The sequence below is a fragment of the Carassius carassius genome, chromosome 19, assembly GCF_963082965.1.
Source record: "Carassius carassius chromosome 19, fCarCar2.1, whole genome shotgun sequence".
In the NCBI taxonomy this organism is placed as follows: domain Eukaryota; kingdom Metazoa; phylum Chordata; class Actinopteri; order Cypriniformes; family Cyprinidae; genus Carassius; species Carassius carassius.
Genome location: NC_081773.1, coordinates 7873927 through 7894003, shown reverse-complemented (window position 1 = coordinate 7894003; position 20077 = coordinate 7873927). Strand labels below are relative to the sequence as shown.

The 20077-nt window shown below is 40.4% G+C and overlaps 1 protein-coding gene across 4 annotated transcripts in view; it reads left to right on the top strand.

Annotated features, from left to right (window-relative positions):
* Positions 1-20077, top strand: part of LOC132094980 (unconventional myosin-XVI-like) — a 250673-nt gene that overhangs the window by 63986 nt on the left and 166610 nt on the right. For all 4 annotated transcript variants that reach the window (XM_059499687.1, XM_059499688.1, XM_059499686.1 and 1 more), the window contains exons 3-4: positions 15319-15389; positions 18567-18710. In XM_059499687.1, coding sequence (XP_059355670.1) covers positions 15319-15389; positions 18567-18710 — 215 coding nt within the window. The remainder of the gene's footprint in view (positions 1-15318; positions 15390-18566; positions 18711-20077) is intronic.

Genomic DNA, 20077 nt, shown 5'->3' with positions numbered 1-20077 from the left:
TCACACCAATAACAACTCCTGCAACCAACCCTGAATGCCTCTCCAAACAAACGTTCACACCATTCACAGCTCCTGCAACCAACCCTGAATGCCTCTCCACACAACCGTTCACACCATTAACAGCTCCTGCAACCCACCCTGATCACCTCTCCAATCAACCGCTCTCACCATTCACAACTCCTGCAACCAACCCTGAATGCCTCTCCAAACAACTGTTCACACCACTCACAACTCCTGCAACCCATCCTGAACACCTCTCCAATCAAGCGCTCTCACCATTCACACCTCCTGCATCCCCCCTCTCCCCCACACCTGCAATACAGATCAGCGAGGATGCGGTGCGCCAGGTCTTCAGGAAGCAGAAAAGGAAAAAAGCACCAGGCCCAGATTGTGTTACACCAGCCTGTCTGAAATCCTGTGCTGACCAGCTGGCCCCCATCTTCACAAAGATCTTCAACAGATCGCTGGAGCTGTGCGAAGTCCCTTCATGCTTCAAACGCTCCACCATCATCCCCATCCCAAAGAAATCCAAAATTACAGGACTAAATGACTACAGGCCTGTGGCTCTAACGTCTGTAGTCATGAAGTCATTTGAAAAACTGGTGCTGGCCCACCTGAAGGACATCACTGGACCCTTGCTGGATCCTCTTCAGTTTGCCTACAGAGCAAACAGGTCTGTGGACGATGCAGTAAACATCGGACTGCATTATGTTCTGCAACACCTAGACAGACCGGGGACCTATGTGAGGATCCTGTTTGTGGACTTCAGCTCTGCCTTCAACACGATCATCCCAAACCTCCTCCTGCCCAAACTAACTCCGCTCTCCGTGCCCACCTCCGCCTGTCAGTGGATCAACAGCTTCCTGACAGACAGGCAGCAGCTAGTGAGGCTGGGAAAATACACATCCAGCACCCGTACAATCAGCACCGGAGCTCCCCAGGGCTGTGTTCTCTCCCCACTGCTCTTCTCCCTGTACACTAATGACTGCACATCTAAGGACCCCTCTGTCAAGCTCCTGAAGTTTGCAGATGACACCACACTCATCGGCCTCATTCAGGACGGTGACGAGTCTGCTTACAGACAGGAGGTTAAAGAGCTGGCTGTCTGGTGCAGTCTCAACAACCTGGAGCTTAACACGCTCAAAACAGTGGAGATGATCGTGGACTTCAGGAGAAACCCCCCTGCACTCCCCCCACTCACCATCATGAACAGCACTGTGACTGCAGTGGAGTCATTCAGGTTCCTGGGCACCACTATCTCTCAGGACCTGAAGTGGGACATTCACATTGACTCCATTGTGAAAAAGGCCCAGCAGAGGTTGTACTTCCTTCGCCAGCTGAGGAAGTTTAACCTGCCACAGGATCTGCTGAAACAGTTCTACTCCACCATCATCGAATCCATCCTCCGCACTTCAGTAACTGTCTGGTTCAGCTCAGCTTCTAAATCGGACCTCAGAAGACTACAGAGGGTAGTCCGGACTGCTGAGCGAATTATCGGTACAACCCTCCCATCTATTCAAGAACTGTACTTATCCAGAGTGAGCAAAAGGGCTGTTAAAATCACTCTGGACCCCTCACATCCAGCACACTCCCTCTTTGAACTGTTGCCATCTGGTCGACGCTACAGAGCACTGAGCACCAGAACGACCAGACACAGGGACAGTTTCTTCCCTCAGGCAATCCATCTTATGAACAGCTGATAATAACTGTGGGACACACTACACTATTTATATTTATATACACTACACTTTTTATCCAACACACATACTTAGCGTACACGTAAATCTTTTGCACATAATATACATGTACATACATGGAACACACTATACTACTTATATTTATATTTATATACACATACACTTATTTATCCAAACACACATACTTAGCGTACAGTTACAATTTTTCCACATAATATACATGTACATACATAAATGCTCTTTTTAATATACCTGCCATACATTGTCAATTTGTATATTGTCAATCCTTACCCACCTATTTGTATTTTTTTGTATTTTTTATTCCTTATTGTGTTTTTCGTTCTGTCGCTGTTATGTTGCACTGCGGAGCTCTGTCACGAAAACAAATTCCTCGTATGTGTGAACATACCTGGCAATAAAGCTCATTCTGATTCTGATTCTGAGATAAAGAGAAACTTGCCTAGCTGTTTTCTGAAGGAGAAGACGATTCATTTCAGAGATAAAAGCTGAAGTCTCTTGTCATTGATGGTGGAACATGGAGCAACATGGGGGTTCAATTGAAGAAAGGATGGAGAGATGGAATAGATGTGAACTTGAAGGAGAATCCATTTAAAGAGCATGGAAGCTCACTGAGGTGATTTCTGTGGAAAATAAAATCTAAATGGCAGATGAGGTGAGGGAAATTTAGGCCTAATTACATTTTGTTTATCGTTTTAAGAGTTCAGCTGATCAGAAGTTCAACTATTTTCGTTACTGTTTATGATATTTCCATGCTTGGCGTACTGAGCTGTTAGCCTAACAACAAGCTAACACCACACTCAGTTGAAATTGAGTTTCACATGAGCAGGTCTGCTTGAGTGTGTAGACTGTTTTCTATCTAGAAATTAGACGGCAGTGCAGCTCGCTAGGTTTTGGCACTGAGCTAATGTGTTTCCAATGGTTGTACAGTATACACATCTGAATAACTCAATTTGTCTGTTTGTGGTGCCACTGATTGAATTCAAACATCTGGAGCACATCAATTTGTTGTGTGCTCTTACCATACACTCTGTTTTCCCATTAGTGTTTTACATTAACATGGTCTAAGCCCATCCACATTGCCTAGACGACCGGCTCCTTTTGCCATTATATTTGGGCTAATGGATGACACCTGTATCCTTCTCCAGAACATAATGCACTATTGTAGTGTATTATGCAAGATACACTCATGCACTTCATTACAGTTCAGCAATGGATTTGATTTAACTCAAGAGATCGAAGAACTATAGAGGGTTTGTATATCTGGCACAATATCCTTAGCGACAAAGTCCTCCATATCTCTAGCTCGCAGCCATACACAGACCAACAGCCCCCACATACATGAGGCAACTGGAACCATACTAGTCTAATAATCGCCCCTTACTCTGTCCTATTCCCTCTTTGTCCTTTGTCGGGTGATTTTTAAAAAAAAATCAGATTTTAAAAGAATAAGAATAAATGTACCAAATTTCTTTCTTTTTTTTTGGTATAAAAAAACTTTATTCAGCCAGGATGCATTAAATTTATAAAAAATGACATTAAACATTTACTGCAAAAATTATCTATTAGTTCTTAATAAATGCTTTTTTTTTACTTTCTATTCAAAGAATCCTTTAAAAATGTATTCAAGGTTTCCACAAAAATATTAAGTAGCACAACTGTTATATATATAATATATGGGATATATATAATATTTTAAGTAATATTTCACTGTGTTACTGATTTTACATAAAAAAATCTTACTAACCTGAAACTTTTGAACAATTGTGTGTGTTTGTATATATAATATATATATATATATATATATATATATATATATATATATAAATATATATATATATATATATATATATATATATATATATATATATATATATATATATATATATATATATATATATATATATATATATATAATTTTTTTTTTTTTGCAGTTTAAATAAGTATTTTTGTGTGAAAATAAATATACCATAACTGTCTATATATTTAGGGAATCCTTCAGAATATTATTGAGCAGTCTGTGGCATCTAAAAGTAAAGAGAGCATTTCCGTGTTGCCCATATTCCTTATCTTTTAATTTCTCATCTCCTACTATCTTCCTTTTTCCTCTCTCGTCCTCTCATTTCCACATGCCTGGTTTCCATGGAAACGCCACATATGGTTTCAACAGCTGTTTTCCCATTTTCCCGTGACAGGTTGAATTTCGCCCACTCTTGCACCCAACATCAAGTCATAGTAAATGCAGGAGATTATCAACCACGCAGAGGAAAACACATATTAGCTTTATCATATGAGTGCCAACAGAGCACATTCCAATAAACCGGAGCTTCCAAATTTTCGGTTTCATCCAGGAGTTGCTGATGTGAATATTAGAGTGTCTGTGTCTGCTCCATTTGAGTCTTGTAAATGGCCAGTTATGATAACAGCGTGTTAGGCCTAATGGTTCATTTGACCCAAATGAGTTGAACTTGGTTCCACCAGTAATGCTCATTGACTTGAGCAGAATCAATAACTCAGCATGATTCTGACCACTGTGCAAAGGCACCTTATGGGCTGAGTGTGTCTGCTGACTTCTGTTATCTTGCGGTCTGTAAAGAGGCCTAACTCACTGGTGGGTGGTCTCTGGTGCTTCCTCTAATGCCTGCAGCCGGACCATCTAACAGATGTGCTCATCAGGCTCTGTAGCTCCATGCTAACATGCACAGGTTGTTTTCTCTCTTTACAGTCAGCAGAAAATCTGTACTCTAATGACAACACAGAGTTAACCCATTTTCTCCAAGGTTAAGTGGACCATTTAGTAAATTATAGTCTTGTGCTCATGCAAACATTAAGCACTGTTATTGCTAAATGTATCATTCCAGGTCAGTTGCTGAACAGTTTTCTGAAGGGAAGATTCACCCAAAAATGAAAAAATCTGTGATCATCTCCTTTTGAAACAGTTTTTTTTTTTTTTTTTTTTGGTGTGTAGAGCACCAAATGACTTATTTAGAGCCGGTTATCAAATATAGTCAGTGGTGACCAATGGCTATCCAAGCAGGATTTTAAGTGAATGATGACTTTAAATTTTGGCCTGTTCCTCACATACATCTACTGTATGACTTCAGAATATGGTATTCATGTTGTATGGACCATTGTTATGATACTTTTATGAGGCCTTTTTTAAGCTAATAGTTCCTGGTGACCATTCACGTTTACTGAATGGAAAAGAGTAGCCTGGACATTCTGGTGAACTTCTGATTTTGTGTTCCACAGAAAAATATTAAAATAATAAAATCACTAGACCCTCTTTACTGGGGCACACGCTCTGTCTCGGTAAAATATTACTGATAAATCCATGTCTGAAAATGGCATGTGTACTTTTTCTCTGATAATATTTCAGCAGTCATGGAATGCATGTTTCTTAGCTGTTTAAAACTATAACTATTGACGCCATATTTGCAGATGAGCACTACTGAGCTCATCAGGTAAATGAGTTTGCAAAAAGCTCTAAACGTATTTGTGATTCAGTTTGATCCATTCAGAAAGTTCACTCATGTGCTGAATAATTTGCAGTGGTATGTCACAACAAAATGGAAACAGGATTTTATAAGAAAGTAATGAAAATGTGCTGAATGAGGTAGATATTTACCTCATTTACCTAATAAAAAAAGATAAAAAGTATCAAAATGTGCCTTTAAAAAGTATCAAAACTTTAATGTCTGGGTGACCTATCCGTTTTAATACTGGAACACATTCTAATTTCCAGAAAGCAGGTGTAATGTTGCCCAATCTATGGTGAGATAATGAAATTGTTGCATTAATATGTTGATTGGGTTTTTCTCAAAGGGAGGCCATTTCAGTCCCATCAGCAACTCAAACTGCACTGAACCTACGGAAAGTGAAATCGTTGTTCACCCTAAGGGAATGGAAACATGCTGAAGAATTTGCCCTGGGTATGCGAAATACTTTTCTGGTACTCATTAGAGCAAAGAGACTTGGGAAATTAATTAAGCTAACTGACTGCTAATGACTGCAGATCGGACATTTAATTAATAATAGGTCTGAGCATCGGATTCTATGTGAACAGCATTGATTGAAGTTGATTGGACTCATGTTTCTGTGTTAGAAGCAAATAAAAAAAAAAAGTTTCCATTAAGTATACGTTTTGGATGTTATTATATTCAGTAGCACATTGTGTGAGGATGTTTGATATTTTTATTGGATTCTTGTTGTGAAAAGCTTAATGGAGGTCGCATGGATGTTTACAGCATTCAGCATTTGGGTTTAACAAACGAGCCAGCCACGCATATCGCTGAGTCAGATCGCTATAACAACACCTCATAAATATGTATGAGTGTAGACTGTATTATTAGCATGAACTGCTTTACCTCACCACAGCTACTCAAACTGGGCATGTTCTCATGTGTAAATACTGTACGTATACAGCCTGAATAACAGACTGTGGAACTGTGGGCCGACTACTTAACCTCTCATTCCAGCTGTGTTGAAGCACATCTGTTTGAAGTGGTAACCACTCCTGTGAGGGTCATAATATTAAAGCTTGGGTAGGGCTTTATAACCAACTTGATCATATGATACCACTGTAATTAACCTTCATTGTGTCCTGGAAAAATAATGAATCGAGCACGTGTGTCATGTGCAAAAATCATTCAGGTACATTCTAGATTTATTACCTAGTTTAAGACCTATTGATCTGTTGGAGCTCATCTTTGCAAAGACCTGGTAAGACTTGGTAGGTGTGTGCAATTAGCATTGATTACATGTTTTGCAATGGCTTTGCAAAGATACACAGCCACCATTGTGTTGTGAAGATCAACAAAAAATGGTCATTTGATGCATCAAGCTAATCTGGCACAATGCATAGCAACCCTTTTTTCACTGAATAGCCCTTGATTGCTTTGGCGTACATCAGACAGTGTCCTTTACAAGCTTTACACCCTCCCTCATTTCCTCTTTGGGATCTTCATTCATTTTTATTCTCCTGGGTTGGCAGTTCTGTATGAACCAAACCAGTGTTCAATTTCCTGATGGGGATTGCTGAGTGATCTCGGAGATTCACCCATTCAGCTTCCAAGCCATCCATCACACTGACGTGTGGGAACACACATGCCACAGCCAGTGTACTTGTACCAAAGCTACAGCTGTCAATGAAATGGAGAACTGAAGGGACAAGTCACCCAAAAATAAAAATGCTACATGTACTTACTGTAGTATTAACAGTGCATAATGACCAGTGTTGGGAAAGTTACTTTGGAAAATAAATGTTACAGATTACAAGTTACCCTATTTAAAATGTAATAAATAGTGTAACTATTTCAATTACTTTATTAATGTAATAGATTACTTTTTGATTACTTTTCTAAATTTATAATTTTTGCAACCTTTAATAACTTTCAAACATGTAAATCAGGCAAGGTTAACCTTACAGTACTCCTCAACACTGATTACTGTCAGACTTTCAAAATCCTTCATTACTTGAATTACAGTTATAATAATCACATTTTTAAAGCACATCTACCACAAAAGCAGACTTACTTTGAAATAATTCTGAGGGTAAATACAGATTTAAAACCTTAACAATAAATAAATAATGCATATAAAGCAATAATGCATCACCCCATACATAAACCCAAATAGGAAACTAAACAGTTATTAAATAAGCATGTGTAATATTCCGTATACCAAACAGCTGAATCATTGGTGTCTTATACACTGAACAAAATTATAAACGCAAAAATTTAGTTTTTGCCCCCATTTTTCATGAGCTGATCTCAAAGATCTAAGACTTTTTCTATGTACATAAAAGGCCTATTTCTCTCAAATATTGTTAACAAATCTTTCTAAATCTGTGTTAGTCAGCACTTCTTTGCTGAGATAAACCATCAACAAACCAGATTCGACTCGGCCAGTGTGGAGCTACGAGAAGTAGACTTACTCCCTCCTGGTGGACTCTCTCCAGAACTCCTGGGAGCAGAGCAACAGGGGGAAAAGCGTACAGACGTAGCCTCGGCCACGTCTGTACCATAGCGTCCAACCCCAGGGGGGCTGGATGAGTAAGGTAGAAACATAGTGGACAGTGCGTCATGTACTGAGACGCAAACAGATCCACTTCTGCTTGGCCATAAGATTCCCATATGAGCTCCACCACCTCGGGGTGAAGCCTCCATTCCCCTGACCTCAGCACCTGCCTCGACAGGGTGTCTGCTCCAATATTCTGAGTCCCTTATATGTACATTGCCCTCAGAGAGCGTAATTTCCCCAGGGACCACAGGAGGTATTGTCTGTGCGGACCAGCACATGATGGTCCCTCAGGTCTGGCAGGAAGTGCCTCAAAGCTTTGAAGACCGCCATCAACTCCAGGCAGTTGATGTGCCAAGAGTGATGATGGCTCTCCCACAGACCCTGAGCTGAGCGGCCTTCCATTACCGCTCCCCAGCCGGTAAGGGAAGCATCTGTCGAGATGGTAACCCGATGACAAAGAGCTTCCAATACCGGACCCTGGGACAGGAACCAGTGTTCTCTCCATATGACCAAGGCGCGGAGACACCGTCGCGTGATCTTGATCGTACGAAGTGGGTTTCCCCTCGGGGAGAACCCTCTGGTCCTGAGCCACCACTGTAAAGGTCTCATGCCCAGCAGGCCAAAGGGGATCACATTGGACGCTGCTGCCATGAGACCCAACAATCTCTTGAACTGTTTTACAGTGCGTGACTGGCCTAGCTTTAGCTCTGATGTGGCTGTGAGGATGTTGGCTACACGAGCGGGCGAAAGAGCGGCTCGCATCGTGACCGAATCCCATACCACCCCAAGAAAAGTGGTCCTCTGTAATGGAGATAGCACACTCTTCTTGGTATTGAGCCTAAAAACCCAACTTCTGCATATGAGCGAGGACGACATCTCGATGCCGAACCGCCAACTGTTCTGATTCCGCTAAAATCAACCAGTCATCCAATTAATTCAGAATACGTATGCCCTGCAGCCTGAGCGGGACCAGAGCTGCATCTACGCATTTCGTGAATGTGCGGGGTGAGAGCGCTAGACCGAAGGGAAGTACCCCGATACTGGTATTCTTTGCCCCCGAAAGAAAACCTTAGGAACTTCCTGTGTTGAGGGAGGATGGAGATATGGAAGTACGCATCTTTTAGGTCTATCGTGACGAACCAGTCCTCGGATCTGATTTGAGTCACGATCTGTTTGAGTGTCAGCATCTTGAATTTTAATTTCTGAACTGTATGATTCAACAGACAAAGATCTAAAATGGGACGCAGCCCTCCATCCTTTTTTGGAACAATGAAATAACGGCTGTAAAAACCCGATGCCCTGTCGGGAGGATACACCTGCTCTATAGCATTTTTCGCTAAAAGAGATTTCACTTCTTGCTCCATGACCAGAGCCTGCTCGGGATGCACTACTGTGAGCAACACCCCGTTGTAGCGAGGGGGACGAGAACCGAACTGGATTCTGTAACCCTTCTCTACTATCTGCAGGACCCATTGAGATATATTCGGCAGACTTTTCCATTCTGTCAGACATTCTACTAAGGGAACCAGCCTCTCGAGGCTGGCCTCTGGTGTAATTTGAACAGCTAGTGCGGGGACCTGAAGCCGAAATGCAGGAAACACCCGAGCTAACTGCTCTTGAACCCCCCTCAGAGGGAGCGAGCCCGACGCAGCGTCTGAGAGACACAGCGCCAGAGACCCGCTGGAGACCGCTGCGCCCCGAGGCACCAAGGGTGGCGGGGTTGGCAGGACGGCCCCGTGAGAGCACCGAGACCGGATGGGCACCGTATACTGAGGTGTACACCGCACGTCTCGATTGGGGCTGCCCTCACAGGTCTGACCCATTTGGCGTCAGGACCTTTTCTTCTGAGCCGAAGCTTTCTTAGCGAGAAGAACGGTCCTCAGATCCGGCTTCTGCTTAGATTGCTTTGGCTGTGAGTGCTGGCTCGGTCCCCGTGATTTTTGAGGAGGAGCGCGAGACGCAACACTCTCTTTTTGAAAAACACGATATGAGGAGCATGAAGGCTGGGGCTGCCTTGCACGCCCAGCAGCATCAGGATTAGATCGACGAGGGAGAAACCTTTTAAAAGCTTCAGATTGCTTTTTATTTTCTTGAAATCTTTCAACCACTTAATTCACAGCATCAACAAACAGACCTTCATGAGAAATGGGAGCGTCTAAAAGAAAAGATCTATCTTTATCTTTAATATCTGAAAGATTAAGCCAAAGGTGTCTTTCTGTAGAAACCAAAGCAGCCATAGATCTACCAATAGCACGTGCCGTTTCTTTAGTCGCCCTGAGAGATAAATCCATAGCCCGACGAAGTTCGCGAATTTCGTCACGGCTGACTCCCTCACTGTTATCTAACTACCCCAGCAGCTCAGCCTGATAAGCCTGAAGCAAAGCCATCGAGTGAAAGCAAGCTCCAGCCTGACCTGCTGCTGTGTAAGCTTTACCCACTAAATTAGATGTGTTCTTTAAAGGCTTCGTGGGCAAAGTCGGGTTCTTAATAGATGACGCTGAACCAGGGGAAAGATAGCTCGCGAGCGTCTGTTCCGCCCGGGGCATCGCTTCATAACCATTTTCTTTCAGCCCTCTTATATCAGAATAAATGCGCACTTGAGGGCTGAAAAGACGTGATGAATATGGCTTATTCCACGATCTAGACAGCTCGCTGTGAAGATCAGGGAAAAAAGGGAGACCCCGTGATGTAGGAGATGTTTTAGAAGACAGAAAACGCTCGTCTAATTTGCTTTTAGGACGAGCGCTCTGTTTATCAGATGGCCAAGATATATGGAACTTATCTACAGCTCGTGTTAATACATCAACCAAGTCCTCATATGCTGGGGAAAGAGGTGGCGAATCCTCTTCCCCCCTGATTGTGTCACCTTCACTGCCCGTTACATCTAACTCCTCGGAACTAGAGCAACGAAGCAATGAGCTCTCCCCCCGGGCGGAAAAAGCCGCGGGGCGGGCTTCCGACACCGGAGTTTGAGCTGTGGATCTCCCAGGTAAGGGAGGAGAAAGAGCCCTCGGACCAGTCTCCAACCCCGCTGAGAGATCCATTTGCGAACCCCAGGAATGCATTCTCCGTTCTGCCTCGGCAGAAGCAGGTCCTGCACCCTGAGGAGCGCGAGGCTCGCCGCTCTTCTCATAAAAGAGTGACAAGCGGGAGCGGAGCATGGGAAGCGAAAGCTTCTCACAATGTGGGCAATCAGTCTCCTCGAAGGCTGATAACGCATGCTCCACTCCCAAACAAACTACACAAAGCTCGTGTGTATCCCCACCCATTAAATAACGCGGGCAGGGAGAAGCACACGGTTTGAATAGTTGCTTCGCCATGATATATAAACTTTGAACAAGACAACAGTAAATATGACAGACAGGTTTGACACAGATCGCTTGCTGAGGCACAGAAAGCTAACAACGGTAGCTCCGGTTGGGGTTTTTATCAATTCCTGGTCGTAACGTCACTCCTGACGCTCACTCTCGCCATTGGACTAGTTGACATGGATGCTTCAGACGCACTCACGCAGAATGCGTTCCCAAAGCGTTATCGACGCATCGTCTCTCCCTCGATGGGGAACTGGGATGTTTTCAGCTTCCAGGAATTGTGTATAAATCCTTGAAACATGGGGGCGTGCATTATCATGCTGCAACATGAGGTGATAGTGGATATGGTGAATGAATGGAACAAAAATGGGTCTCAGGATCTCATCATGGTATTTCTGTGCATTCAAAATGCCATCAATAAAATTCACTTGTGTTCATTGCCCATTACATACGCCTGCCCATACCATAACCCCTCTACCACCATGGGCCACTTGATCACGTTGACATCACCCACACGACGCCATACACACTGTCTGCCATCTGCCCTGTACAGTGTAAACCAGGATTTATCAGTGAAGAGAACACATCTCCAAAGTGCCAGATGCCATTGAATGTGAGAATTTTCCCACTCAAGCTGATTACAAAGACGAACTGCAGTCAGGTCGAGACCCAGATGAGGACGATGAGCATGCAGATGAGCTTCCCTAAAATGGTTTCTGACAAATTCTTTGATTATGCAAACCGATTGTTGCAGCAGCTGTCCAGGTGGCTGGTCTCAGGCGATCTTGGAAGTGAAGATGCTGGATGTGGAGGTCCTGGGCTGGTGTGGTTACAAGTGGTCTGCAGTTGTGAGGCTGGTTGGATTTACTGCCAAATTCTCTGAAACGCCTTTGTTGATGACTTATGGTAGAGAAATGAATATTCTGCAGTCAGCATGCCAATTGCACAATCCCTCAAAACTTGCGATATCTGTGGCATTGTGCTGTGTGATAAAACGGCACATTTTAGAGTGGCCCTTTATTGTGGCCAGCCAAAGGCACACCTGTGTAATAATCATGCTGTCTAATCAGCAACATGATATGCCACTCCTGCGAGGTTGATGGATTACCTCGGCAAAGGAGAAGTGCTCACTAACACAGATTTAGACAGATTTGTGAACAATATTTGATAGAAATAGGCCTTTTGTGTACATAAAAAAATATCTTTGAGTTCAGCTCATGAAAAATGGGGGCAAAAACAAAAGTGTTGCGTTTATAATTTTGTCAGTGTACTTTAGAGCAGTCAATGCAATTTATGATAGAAATCAATAAAAAACTGTATGTGGAGAAAAATCTAGATGTAACCGACTTTGTAACCATTAAAATTTTCATAAGTAACTGTAATTTAAATACACATTTTTCTCATTAACTGTAACTAATTTACATAATTTAGTTACACATGACTAATTACTTCCCAACACTGAGAGTACCTCCACCTCAGAGTATAGAGGATTGGTATTGGAATCTCTTACAGAATTTTCTTTTTTTCCAGCTGATGAAAAATGAAGACATTTGATAGTCAGAATCCTCCTGGCTTTAAAAAGTTTAAGCCTGTTGTAACTTTAAGCATGTTATGGGTGTGGATGCTTAAATAGTTTTAAATAGTTTTATTATCATCTTTATAGTAACCTTTATAGTAATCCTTCTGTGAACCTGCCTTTACATTACATTTCTATCCTCTTCCCTTTGTGCATTTGTTTAAAAATGTTCCTTTCTGGTTTAGTGATCCGCTGAATGGAGATATTCCTTTCGATATGCCTGACTGGTTGCCATATATAGCCTTAGAAGGCTAACCTGCTGATGCTAACATTTTTGTTATTGTTTTTGTGTGCACATCTGTCTTTTTTTCACTCTTTAGTGATTTAGTGATCTCTGCTGAGATCATATGGGCCTCTGCCATGCATCTTTCATTTCTCTATGTAAGCAGATTTGTTCCCCACCTTGCGTGTTTGAGACACAATTCCAGACCAGTATGTTGTCATGCTATGTAGCTGAAAAATCCCTCAGCAATTTACCAACATTTGTGTAAATGCCTGTATGCGCATTCTTTCTCCCTTGGTTATTTGGGATCAACGTTGATTCCCTTTCCTTCATTACTGGGCTAGGAGGAGTGCTCTTTATGCTACATTTTGGTGGGGATCAGTATTAAGTGTCTGATAGGTTCTTCAGTAATTAAAGTCAGTGGGCTTTGCCATGTGTGTTGTAGTGCACTTGAAGTTTTGCCCGTATGGAAAGATGTATGAGAATGCACTAGACACTGTCACAGAGATTGAGTTAAGGACTGTCAACAGTCTGATGGTTAAGAATAGCAACAAAGGCTGTAAGTTTGATCCTTGTTTATAAAGTAAACACCGGGATAGTAGTCTGAGAAACCTTGTTTTGGCTGAATTTGAAGACAACATTGTATGTATCTTTTGTGGAGAATGAGAAATTTGTCCAAGATTGCGAACACTGTGATTTTTATGTTTTTATTTTTTGACTAGTTTGACAAGATATGTTTGTTAGCTTAGCAACATACTAACACCAAACTCCTGCACTCCATTTAAAGTACATTAGCACTGTTTGTTTCTGTGTATGTAGAGTGTTATAACAACTTACAGTTTTTTTCAATAGCTAACATCCTTTTGTCCAATCTGTAGTCACATTTTCAAAGAACTATAATTAGCTCAACATCACTCCATGTGACCATACCTTTAACACAATTCATGTAATTTTCACACAATATTCAGTAAATTAACACATTTCTAAAATGCTTAAATTTTATTTTAACACAAGCTTACCCCATACCAAAATCATAGACCTTTCTTATCTTTTTTACAAATGCCCAAACACAGCATGACAGAAATAAAGACCTAATGTTCCAAACTTTAAATATAGTGTAAAACCTCTACTTCTGCAACAACAGCAGCTCAAAAGTATTGAAAACTATCTCTATATAAAATATTGTAACAACTGATAAGCATTTTTAAGTAACAGATCACTAAAATATTTAGAAATAGCCGATTCCAGTCTCAGTTGGAGGAATAGTCAAGTGTTGATGCTCTTTACATCACATCAGCATAGAGTAAAAAAGACCTCTTTGAATTGGATTTGTGGATGCAGAACAACACAAAGAATCAGAGAGAGAAAACAACAATGCCTGGGAGAGGAAGAGGAATAGTTGGAGGTGGGAGAGGAGTGTGTCCATTACCTATATATCAGAAGAAGATAGGTACTGGAGAAGAAGAAGTAAGGGAGGTTGTATGAATGTGTGCTGGACTGTATATTTTTTATGTTTGTATGTTTGTTTGTTTTTCCCTCTTACACATGTGAAACCTATGGAAGCTTATTTCTGCCATGGAATATAAAGGGTAAAGGGTAATTGTGACTTTGTTTCATCTCACAGTTCTGACTTCTATTTCTTGCAATTGTGAATCTGATAAAATTAGAATTGCAAGATGTAAACTCGCAATTCCTAAAACAGAAGTCAAAATTGTGAGATAAAAAGTTCACAATTACCTTTTTTACTTTTTTTTTTTTATCCTGTGACAGAAACAAGCTTGCATAGTAACCAAAGGCCATGTATGTTGTAATTTTTGTTGATCTCTGGCATCATCTACCATCCACATCCAATCGCCACCCACTGGAGAGCAATTTCAATCAAGGTTCCACTTGAATTTCTGCATAGAGGACCCCGTTTTTTTCTATAGTACATTCTATAAAGTAATGACTCATTCAGTTTTAAACAGTATGTTGCCAAGAATGAACACATTTAACACTTAACAATTTTAAATGTTCTATGATTGACTATATGTTCCTATTGGATAGAAAAGTAGTGCTAATGTTGTGTCCAAATTACTCTATTCAGCATTTTGAAATGTAGAGTTTGTATTTATTTAACAAAATGTGGTTTTGGCTAACTATTTGGCTAAGTGTGTGTTATAGTTGTGTTGCTGTGTTAAGGGTTTAGAAAAAGTATTGGCAAACGCTTGTTAGCAATTGAAAAAAACTGTAACTTGTGAGGTTCCATAAGAATGTAGCCTTATAAGGTTGGTGCCTGTGTAGGCTGTAGACGGCTAGGCAGCACACTAGGTTTTGGGACTGAGCCAGTATGTGGCTCCAGTGTCTGTTGAGAGTCTACCAATTCATAGTATTTCCTCACTATGTATCTGTATACATAGAGGGTTGCTGAGATTTGATGAAGTGTTCATTTTGCAAATATATTCATCCCCCCATGCTCTCCTTTTGTTCCAGTGCTGAGGCTGTTGAAGGAGGGAGCTGACCTGAACACAGTGATTTCCTCAGGAGGATCTCTGCTCCATCTGGTAAGAACATAAGGACAAGCTCTGACAAATTCAGTTACATGCGTCTGTCTCTTGAGCCGTCATACACTGTGGCTGTAATGTCCTCAGCAGAATATCTAACTGTCCCTGTTTGAAATCAGTGTTCCAAAACTCAGTTCCTTTACCTCTGAGGTCTTATACAATATACAGGTGCATCTCAGTATATTAGAATGTTGTGGAAAAGTTAATTTATTTCAGTTATTAAACTCAAATTGTGAAACTCGTGTATAAAAATAAATTCAGTGCACATACTGTAGACTGAAGTAGTTTAAGTCTTTGGTTCTTTTTTGATGATTTTGGCTCACATTGATCAAAAACCCACCAATTCACTATCTCAACAAATTAGAATATGGTGACATGCCAATCACCTAATCAACTCAAAACAGCTGCAAAGATTTCCTAAGCCTTCAAAATGGTATCTCAGTTTGGTTCACTAGGCTACACAATCATGGGGAAGACTGCTGATCTGACAGTTGTCCAGAAGACATACATTGACCCCCTTCACAAGGAGGGTAAGCCACAAAACATTCATTGCCAAAGAAGCTGGCTGTTCAAAGAATGTTATATCCAAGCATGTTAACAGAAAGTTGAGTAGAAGAAAAAGATGCACAACCAACCGAGAGAACTGCAGCGTTCTGAGGATTGTCAAGCAAAATCAATTCACGAATTTGAGTGAAATTCACAAGGAATGGGCTGAGGCTGGGGTCAAGGCATCAAGAGCCACCACACACAGACGTGTCAAGGAATTTGCTGAACCACAGACAACATCAGAGGCCTCTTAGCTGGGCTAAGGAGAAGAAGAACTGGACTGTTGCCCAGTGGTCCAAAGTCCTCTTTTCAGATGAGAGCAAATTTTGTATTTCATTTGGAAACTAAGGTCCTAGAGTCTGGAGGAAGGGTGGAGAAGCTGCTTGAAGCACAAGTTGCTTGAAGTCTAGTGTTACGTTTCCACAGTCTGTGATGATTTGGGGTGCAATGACATCTGCTGGTGTTGGTTCATTGTGTTTTTTGAAAACCAAAGTCATTGCACCCGTTTACCAAGACATTTTGGAGCACTTCATGCTTCCTTCTGCTGACCAGCTTTTTGAAGATGCTGATTTCATTTTCCAGCAGGATTTGGCACCTGCCCACACTGCCAAAAGCACCAAAACATAGTTAAATGACCATGGTTTTGGTGTGCTTGACTGGACAGCAAACTCACCTGAGACCCCATAGAGAATCTATGGGCTATTGTCAAGGCGAAAATGAGAAACAAGAGACCAAACAATGCAGATGAGCCGAAGGCCACTGTCAAAGAAATCTGGGCTTCCATACCACCTCAGCAGTGCCACAAACTGATCACCTCCACGCCACGCCGAATTGAGACCGTAATTTAAGCAAAAGGAGCCCCTACCAAGTATTGAGTACATGTACAGTAAATGAACATACTTTCAAGAAGGCCAACAATTCACAATTTTTTGTTTTTGTTTTTTTGTCTCATGAAGTATTCTAATTTATTGAGATCGCGAATTGGTGGATTTTTTATAAAAGTGAGCCAAAATCATCACAATTAAAAGAACCAAAGACTTAAACTACTTCAGTCTGTGTGCACTGAACTGATTTAATACACAAGTTTCACAATTTGAGTTGAATTACTGAAATAAATTAACTTTTACATGACATTCAAATTTATTGAGATGCACCTGTATTTAGACTTATTTTAAAGGAATATTATAAAATGTTCTGACTTTTACATTTCTATTCGACAAACCACACCTGGGACACATGTTCTGTATTCATGTAACATGTTCTGTAAACCTTATAAGCTGTTAAGCCATTTCTTTTATAGAAAAAATGGCATCCTAAATTTGACTGTGAGCATTGTGGCAAAAATGAAGCTTCAGAATGATTAAATATATACCAAACATACCAAATAATAGTCTGATAATATCTATATATATATATATATATATATATATATATATATATATATATATATATATATATATATATATATATATATATATGTATGTATGTTAGTATGTATGTATTTGTGTGTGTCTTTTTTTGGTAAGCTTAAGAGGGTTGAAGCCGTAATTAATTCATTTTCCTTTATTTGACAATGCCTGGTTATTTATGACACCGATATGTTCTGTTCAGTGCCTGTTTGCCAACTGAATGGTGGGCATCCATTACACTACCTTTAGTTGGTTCATTGTAACTCAGGGAAACATTTGACACTATTCTGTGACACTGACTTTAATAGACCCAGTCCGGTGTGTGAGCACTACACTCAAGCAAGATGGATGACTCAATTTTTTGTTAGTTAATTTTGTGACCATAGAGAGGTAAATAAATTTAAAGGGTTCACCAGGGTATAGTACAGCTAAACAGAAACAAATCCAATTTCAGCAGTAATTGGATAGTTTAATTAAGTCTTGGCACTGTCTAGGAGTCAGAGATGCTCAGACAGAAAACAATACATTTTTTATGGCGCTGCATATGAAATCAACCATTCATATCCAATGCAATACATGAAATTATTTTTTAATTACAGTTTTGATTATTGCACCTCTAACAGAAATCAACCTGTGCTTCAGTGCAATTAATGCAATTATCTAATGTGAAAAGAGCTAAATCTTTTTCATTAATTTAAATGTCTCATTTAAATGCACATTAGATTAAGCTAAATAATGTCTGAATAAAGTTATTGCATTCATTCATTAAAGCACTCTGAAAGTTTGTTACTGGGCAAAATGATTTACGTTTGAGGCCGTTGACATATTCAATGAAATGTCTTTCCTGAAATAACAGTGGGTGCAAAAAGTATGAAGCTACATAAATATATGGATTTAATATTAAATATAAAAAGCCTTACCATGTGTGTTTGATGATTTTTGTAATGACTTTTAATCAGTACTGTCAATTTTTTATTTTTTGGTTTTTCGACAGCCATTACTTCAGGCTTTAGTGTCAAATGATTTGTGAATACATCATTGTTTTTCAGTGCAGTGTATAATATTTATTTATATAATGCTAAATATATTTTTTTGTGGAACCATGACAATATTTATTTATTTTTTGGGGGGGGATTGAGATTTCTGTAAGATGATACGTGACATCCTCTTGCTCCTCTGTGACTGTGAGAATGCTAGATTGCTTTTGCTTTTGTCTCTGCAGTGCGCCCGCCATGACGATGTGTTCGCAGCAGAGATTTTGATAGAGAAAGGACTGAATGTCAACCTGCAGGATGAAGACCTCTGGACTGCCCTGCATGTGGCCTGTGCCTGCGATCATGCAGATATGGTGTTGCTGCTGCTACTGGTGAGAAATACACTACAAAACACAGACACCAAATCAAAATGTTAGTTTTGTATCTTTTAGTACATTAGGTTTGAGATCATCTGTACTTAATAACTGACAAATTTCACTTCTAGTATAGCAGTCTCTCTTCTGGAAAACTGTGGCAAAAATATTAATGATTTAAATTGCAATTAGGGAAATATAAAATCAAAAATATGCTGTAGCTAACAGGTTTCTCTAAGTATTGCAAACGTTTTGGGCCAACACTTAAATGAAGCCTGCACTTGTCAAGCTTTTTTATGGGGTTTTCAGGAGAAGTCTTGTTATTTCTTTTCAAATATGTCATCTGTGACAACTCTCTTTAATACGTTTAAAAGGTTTGTGTGCTGAAGAATGAAGGAAAAAAATAAAATGGAAGAGATGAAAAAACATGACTGCTTGCCTCCCTGCACTCTTCCTTTAGGGTATTGAGAATTTAATGAGCTCCTTGAGTTGACACACCACACCCCTGACCAGCCTTGATAGGTGTGTGTGTTTCCCATTGCATTTGAGTAACACATAGATGTAGGGGAGGGAAGACATGTCCATCGTTCCTGACAGCCGTTGTGACTGGCAAGCACATCACCAATGAACATGTGGAATAGAATGGCAATGATATTCTTAAAAGTTTGTTGCTCCTATGAAAGAAAAGCTACTTTCTCTTTGACACAGTCACATATGGTTTCTTGACCTGTTACGTTTGGGACATGCATTTTTTCTGTAACTCTGCTTCGAAACAATATGTATTATAAAAAGTGTTATAGAAATAAATGTGAATTGAATTGAACATGCACGTCTCTCCTGCAGGAGGGAATCTGACTAAGACAGCTTAGAGTAAAGTTTTGTCATATGTCGGACATGCCGGATCAGTTGAGCGTAATCCTCTGCAGTGCTGCCAGATTCAGGCAGGATCAGGATTTCTCTACGTCTTTAGACAGGCGGTGTTCAGTCAGCATGCAGTCATATCAGTTCACTGTCTTTACCACAAACAAACACAGCAAATCCTCCAACTCACCCTGATAGAATGTCTTGAGTATTCCTGCAACAGAAGGATTTTTAAAATGGATAAATATTCATTGTTTCTTAAAGGGTTAGTTTAATTAAATTGTTGTCTCTGTCATTAATTACTCACCTCATGTTGTTCCAAACCCGTAAGACCTTCGTTTTTGATGAAAATTTGTGATACTGATAAAACAGATGTGTAGTCTGAATGCACTGTAAGTCGCTTTGGATAAAATTGTCTGATAAAAAATGCATAAAATGTAAATGTAAATCCGAGAGCATTCTGACCCTGCATAGACAGCAAGGGATCTACCACGATCCCTTCACGTGAAATCAAAGCACACATT